General features: G+C 35.0%; 1 protein-coding gene across 1 annotated transcript; it reads left to right on the forward strand.

Moving 5' to 3' along the window:
• The first annotated feature begins 1,892 nt into the window (after window positions 1-1,892).
• Window positions 1,893-5,970, forward strand: LOC117124262 (vesicle transport protein GOT1B-like). The gene is made up of 5 exons (XM_033270419.1): window positions 1,893-2,068; window positions 2,618-2,709; window positions 3,022-3,200; window positions 3,560-3,641; window positions 4,994-5,970. The coding sequence occupies exons 1-5, from the start codon at window positions 2,044-2,046 to the stop codon at window positions 5,030-5,032; spliced, it is 417 nt and encodes a 138-aa protein (XP_033126310.1). The 5' UTR covers window positions 1,893-2,043; the 3' UTR covers window positions 5,033-5,970.
• The last annotated feature ends 478 nt before the right edge of the window (window positions 5,971-6,448 follow it).

Genomic DNA, 6,448 nt, shown 5'->3' on the forward strand with positions numbered 1-6,448 from the left:
GGTCTTACAACCGCATTTGATGATCTCCATTAAACTATGCCTACTATATTATTTAAAATATACAATTTTAATTTATAAGATTAATTTTTACATGAACATAATAATTCATACTTAAACAATATATTAAATTTAAATATGATGACATTAACGAATAAATAACAATAATTAAACGTGTACATAGTATGCATCACTACTACAATAACAAAATTAATATTTTTCAATCTTATAATCAATTTTATATAGCCGGAGTTAGTTTCGACCTAGGCAAACTTTTGCTAAAAAGGTACACTTTCTCCATCAAAAGGCTTTTTCTATGAATGCAATAACCTGTTCGAAGCACGAACTCCTGTAGACCAAACCCAGTACGATTTTCAATCGTACGGGAAATCCACTCACGAAGCTAAGTGGGGTAGGGCCTGCACAGTCAGCACCATTTTTTTAAAGAATATTTTTAATACATTGTATAATGTGTCGGGGTAAGGTACTGACGGGACTACACTACACTTGGTAATGATAACTTATCATTGCTATCGATTTCGTGTCGATGTAACGACGATAGCAAACAGGGTGAAAGTCTTATCACATCCTCGTAATCGTATGTCTTTCCCTTATCCATTTCAACCAAGACACAAGAGGCACATCCTAGCTAGGCTAGTTAAGACACAAGTTTGTCAGCTATAGTTCGGTTATGACTGTCTAAAACTATCCATAATTTGTTACAAGTAACAATCTTCAAGAATCTGGTTGCTGTAACTAGAATTGGAGTTTCATTAGCAATTTCTTCGCGGTGAAAACAACACTTTATTACAACACCAGCAAACTGCCCGCCGCTAGTCGCCATGTTGTTGTTTACTGTTGTTGGCTGTACCACAACACGTGAAGTTATTGTAACAAGAACAATTTAATAGTAGTCTAAAAAATATTATTCTGTAATTAAAATTCAAATTATATCTAATTATAATTTTTAAATTTGTTTCTAAAGCAGTAATACGAAGTTCGCAAATAATAAACTACGTATCAAAAATACAATATTCGAACGAGTACAGTGACGTATATAAAATGTCGTGTGCTAATCTAGCGCAAAGAACTTTCAATTTCGTAAGTTTAAACGTCATTTTCTCGTATTTGCAGAAGTTCTGACGGTCGAACTTTTTTCTGGTGCTTTTAAATATTATTATAATAATTATCATAATGAGTGAAAGTATTAGGAAAATTTCGGAACGGGACTGAACGTTAGGATTTTCACCCCATGGCCTATAACCCACAGAGGCCTAGAATGGCAATATCTTTAGACTAATTTGTAGGGCATCTGGCAAAAATAAATAATTTTAATTTTGTTTTGTTTTGTTTTGATTTTGTTTTTTTGTTTTGTTTTTTTTTTCACCCCTAGGCCTATTCTTTTCAGTGAGTTAGGGGCGGTGGAGGAGGGCAAACAAACAATTTATATTTTTTGGCCTGATGTTGATGATGACGATGCATATGATAACGACACGACGATGCTGATGAAGAGGATGATGATAGGACGACATCGACATGATCTTACTTGAATCTTCGGGCTCTTTGTAACTGAGGCCACAGCCTTTTAAACGCCTCCATTTCTATTCATTTCTTTAAAATTGAAGATTATGATGAAAATGATAATATGAGAATAATAATAAGAAGGAAATATTATAGAACCATAATTTTTTGGGTTTTTTTTTTTTTTTAAATATGAAACCTATAAAAATTGTCTTGTGTCCATTATTATTACAGTATTGTGATTGATCGTATCACAGAATTGAAAAAGGCAAGCGCATGTTCACCGAGTGCAGGATCGCCATGACGTAGATCACCATAATAAAGATGTCACTGCAGCGTACAAAACCGCTTGACCTAAACAGAGTTTGAAGTTCAATGTTCCTGTGTGGTTTATTTCAGTATTGATGATCCACGTCCTTTCCGTTGACGTGTAGGCCTATCGCCTAGCTTTGTATTTGATTTAGCAGTTACAGAAGTGACAATATTTCGTGTTTCAGTGAAAAACAATAGTAAGGGTTATACAGTATGATCGAAATAACAGATCTTCAAAGTAAGTTAATGTAATCCAGGTATCCCTATTTACAGTTGTGTAACCTATTTTCCAGTCCAGCTGCCTTGCAAAGTTAAAATTTATCTGCGGGAGAAAGTGATCCAAGCCACGCGTTACGGAATATAAGTAGGCCTAGCAGGCCTACTGTTGGCCTAGCAATTTATCACATCACTTGCCGTTCGTACAACTGTATCAGAAGGTTTTTGAAACACCCAACTTATTGTCGTCGTCATTATTTGTCTCTTTTTTGCCCTTTTTTCATTGCAACAATTTTAAGGAAGTTGCCATCACAACAAACTTGAACCCGGAATAGGCCTAGAAGGCTAGGCCTAGGCCTATTAATTCTTTCTTTTAAAAACCAATATTTAATTTCTAAGATTTCTGCTACTTACTTGCTTCAAAAAATAAAAGAATGCATCGTCTTGAAAACGTTACCATATGAAACTTTGCAAGTAGGCCTAGGCTAGGCCGAGTCGGCTATGTTTTCTCTGTTGCAGGATTGAGCAGATTGGATAAATTATTAACAAAGTCATCTATTTTATCTTGCAGAGATCGGTGTTGGCCTTGCCGGCTTTGGCGTTTTCTTTTTATTTTTAGGAGTTCTGTTCTTTTTTGATGGTGGACTTTTAGCTATTGGAAATGTAAGTATAGTATTATAGATCATTTGAAAGTAAACATTAATTCTTATTAAATGGTTGTTGTTGAATTGATGTTACTTTAATTTGAAGTAAGCTCTTTGATTTAACAAAAAAGTTGTTATAAACATTGTGTTTGATTAGTTGTTGGTAGCGGCCAGCAGCCAACCTTCATACTGATGGAATATGTAAATTGATGATATATTTCTTACCATTTCATTTGTATATTTCACCATCAAACTGTATTTGTAATATTTGTTACGTACCTGAAATTTTTATAAATAACGATAATGATTTTTTTTTTCTTTTGTTTTTCAGATTTTGTTTTTATCTGGTTTAGCCTTGGTAATTGGTCTTGAGAGGACATTCCGGTTCTTTTTTCAGAGCCACAAATTAAAAGCTACTGGGTTTTTTGTTGGTGGCATGGTTGTTGTATTAGTTGGATGGCCACTTGTTGGCATGTGTGTTGAAACATATGGATTCTTTTTGCTTTTTAGGTATAATTCAAATTTCATTTTTATTTTCAATAATATGCTTGTCTAAAGCCCTATCAAATTTTATTTGATAATAAACAAGGCTAAATATGGTCATGATAACGTCACATCATGACCATATTGAGGCACATCATAATTATATACGTATTATAAACATAACAGTTTTTTGTCAAAATACGTTTGATAGTCTGTATTGGACGTTCTCATTTGATCATTTTTTTGGCACTTCAGTGTTAATATTTATTAAAGGAATAAAAAATGTTTGAAATTAACTTCAAAATGCATAACTGCAGTGATGTTCTCAGTCAATGTTGCGTATTCATAGCAACTCAAATCTATTTTTTTCTCTCTTTTTATTACAGGGGTTTCTTTCCAGTAGCAATAAACTTTTTGAGGCGAGTACCAGTAATAGGAACATTACTATCTTTACCTGGAATAAATTCAGTAAGTATAACTTCTTGCACAGCTTGTATTCAAATGATTATAAAATTAATTACAAATGAGCTTTCCATCCAAAAACTAGCCTACTGTCGTTGAATGTTAGACTGGGCATAAGCATAGCATAAGAATGTGGCAGTTACTGTATACTTTTACTCATAACCTTTTACAATAAGTCGATTCCAGTAAATAACATATCATTTTATAGCTTGTAATGTGGAGAATAAAAATATATTAAAAAGTCAGTTTTCTTGGTTTTGGTCACTAATGCTGGTTTTGGCATGACAAGACCCAAACCTCTTTGTACATAAATAACTGTGGTGATGATGAGCAGGCCAATGGTGGTAAGGATGATGATGATGGGCAGAATGAGAATGGTGGTTATTGGGAGGCTGATGATGGTGGTGGCGGTGGTAGTGATGATAAAGCGCAGGCTTGGAAACAAATATTTTGTGCCTCCGACTATGAAAATTGTCTTGATAAATGCCTCCAGCACCAAATGTTATCCGTACACTATATATAACCCACCAGTTTATTTGATTTTTTTTTCCCCTCCCCCTCCCAAAATGCCCGGAATATTCATGATACCACTGATCACGTAGTCACACATTTTTCCAGACCTTATGAGGCATCTGCTGTTGGCGATTAAAAGTAGTTATAAGGCAGATGGTGATTAGGAGGCCTATGTTAGTGACAGTGATGATAATATAGTTCTGGTCGTGATTGATCTAGAGGTTGATGGTGGTGGTGGTGATGGTGATGATGATGAGGCAGTTGATGGCAGTGACTATAATGTTTATAGTGGTGATCAGTAAGAAGCTGGCGATGGTGATGAGGAGGCTTACATTGGTAACAGTGGTGATCAAAAGACTGATAAGGGGTAATGAGATGGCTGATGTTGGTGATGATGAGGCAGCTGTGATGTGTGCCTCAAGTGATAAGAATCTGATGGTTGTTATGATGAGGGAACTGCTGGTGATGAGTAAAGTTTGACTGCTGGTGCTGACAGTGATAATCAGCAGCTGATGATGATGTGGAGGGTGATGGTGGTAGCACAATAAGGAGAGCGGATGAGACTGCTGGTTTAACAGTATGGTACAGATTATGATTGTATTTATACAGATGATGGATATAGCAATGTCATGATATTGCAGATGATATGATCTTAAAGATAATTATGGAAACGTTAATGACAATGGTGCTGATGTCATAAAAAAAATGATAAAGTATCTATGATAATGTTGGTGATATTGATGCATGTTTAACTGAATGAGGATGGTATATTTACAATTTTTATTTTATTAAATGAGAGCAACAACTTTCCATTAATCTGTTTTATCTCAATTTAATATCCTCAGTTTGTATCTAGATTTGAAGACCACAATCAGATGGTATGAAGACTTGCTATTTGAGGTTTATGTGCTATGAATATTCAACAGACATGGATGGGTCTCATGAATGTTCATGTGAAATAAAGGTCAAGAAATCAAATGTCAGTTTATGGTGATGTGATAGAAAGAGCTGCGATAAATCAAGGACAATGGGTGGATCCGAACACAAGCGATAGAAACAACTGCTAAACAAACAGACATTGGAAGGATCCTAACGTTGATGCACTAGAAGCAAAGCATTGTGTTAAACAGACACCTGGAGGATCCGAGCACTGATATGATAGGATAGAGGAAGACATACAGGATTCAATTTATAGCTTTTTTTACTGTTGCTTGTTTCTAAGTATTTAAGGACAAAGCTTAGGTGCTTATTACATGGAGGTGACTTAACTTGATTTGATAATTTAAATGTAATGCATCATCTTGAGTAACCAATTCCAGTGATTTAGTATTTTTTGTTATGTTTTATATTTAACAAAAACAACTCCTTGTAATGATTTATTAATGTGAAAAATGAGATAAGATATTCTTCTTAGAATTTTCTCAAATATATTGATTTATATCCATTTCGCTAATACATATTTAGTGATGTATCATTATATAGGTTTGATATAATGCATAGTACCAAGGCCTATAGGCACCTAACATTATTGAAACAGAATTTTTATGGTATGGAACACATTCGTTTCATAGCTTCCCTGGGCAATTATTACAGTGTTTCAAACAATACAAGAGTGGGAATGGAACATTCAAGTCCGAAACCTTGCTTATTTTACTTGCACTTGTTGGCTATGTTGCTAAGCACTACCAAGTTAGGTGACCAGTAAAGTATTACATTAAATTGTGATACTCATATTATTTATCCATTTAGTATGGGCACAGATAGTCTTTAAGTAAGTATTGTATATACACATTTAAAAGAAAATAAATGAAAACAAAAAAAAGTTATCTACTGCAGTCTGTTATGTGCGTGGATAATTTATACAAGTCCTTCTTTGGCGAGTCCAGTGGCTGAACGGTAAGGCAGGGGCGTCTTTAACTGCAGCCCCTAACGGTGCCTGATTCAGGTATTTCCTTGCCCAGTTTTTGGGTTGGTAGAGCCATGTCTTCTCATATAAGAACTCAAAGGGGGAGGTCCAGTGTACGCATCTGGCTTGCGCCCATTGCGTATGTAGTTTTGGAATGATGTGAACCAAGTGCCTCTCTACATACGTCAGCACAATAACGCTGCAAGTTGAGTTATTCTCCAAACTTTACCTTTAATGTGTGTGTGTGTGCATGTTTGTTAGCAGCCTCCTGCTTACAGTTTTAGGTCTATTTGTGAGAAATTTTCAGACTTTGTACTGCTCCTTTTAATTTTGGTGACGATCTGAAGTGGGCTGTGGATTAGCATTAAACTGTTATACTGTTCTACCTACTCTA

The sequence above is a fragment of the Anneissia japonica genome, unplaced genomic scaffold (genome assembly GCF_011630105.1).
Source record: "Anneissia japonica isolate Jap-2015-1 unplaced genomic scaffold, ASM1163010v1 scaffold287716_len795978_cov209, whole genome shotgun sequence".
Taxonomy (NCBI): domain Eukaryota; kingdom Metazoa; phylum Echinodermata; class Crinoidea; order Comatulida; family Comatulidae; genus Anneissia; species Anneissia japonica.

Bases quoted from the DNA above. Each gene is read 5' to 3' on its own strand.
- LOC117124262 (XM_033270419.1), top strand. From the start codon at position 2,044: ATGATCGAAATAACAGATCTTCAAA. The intron at 2,710-3,021 runs GTAAGTATAGTA...TTTGTTTTTCAG, and splicing joins GACTTTTAGCTATTGGAAAT to ATTTTGTTTTTATCTGGTTT. The intron at 3,201-3,559 runs GTATAATTCAAA...TTTTTATTACAG, and splicing joins GGATTCTTTTTGCTTTTTAG to GGGTTTCTTTCCAGTAGCAA.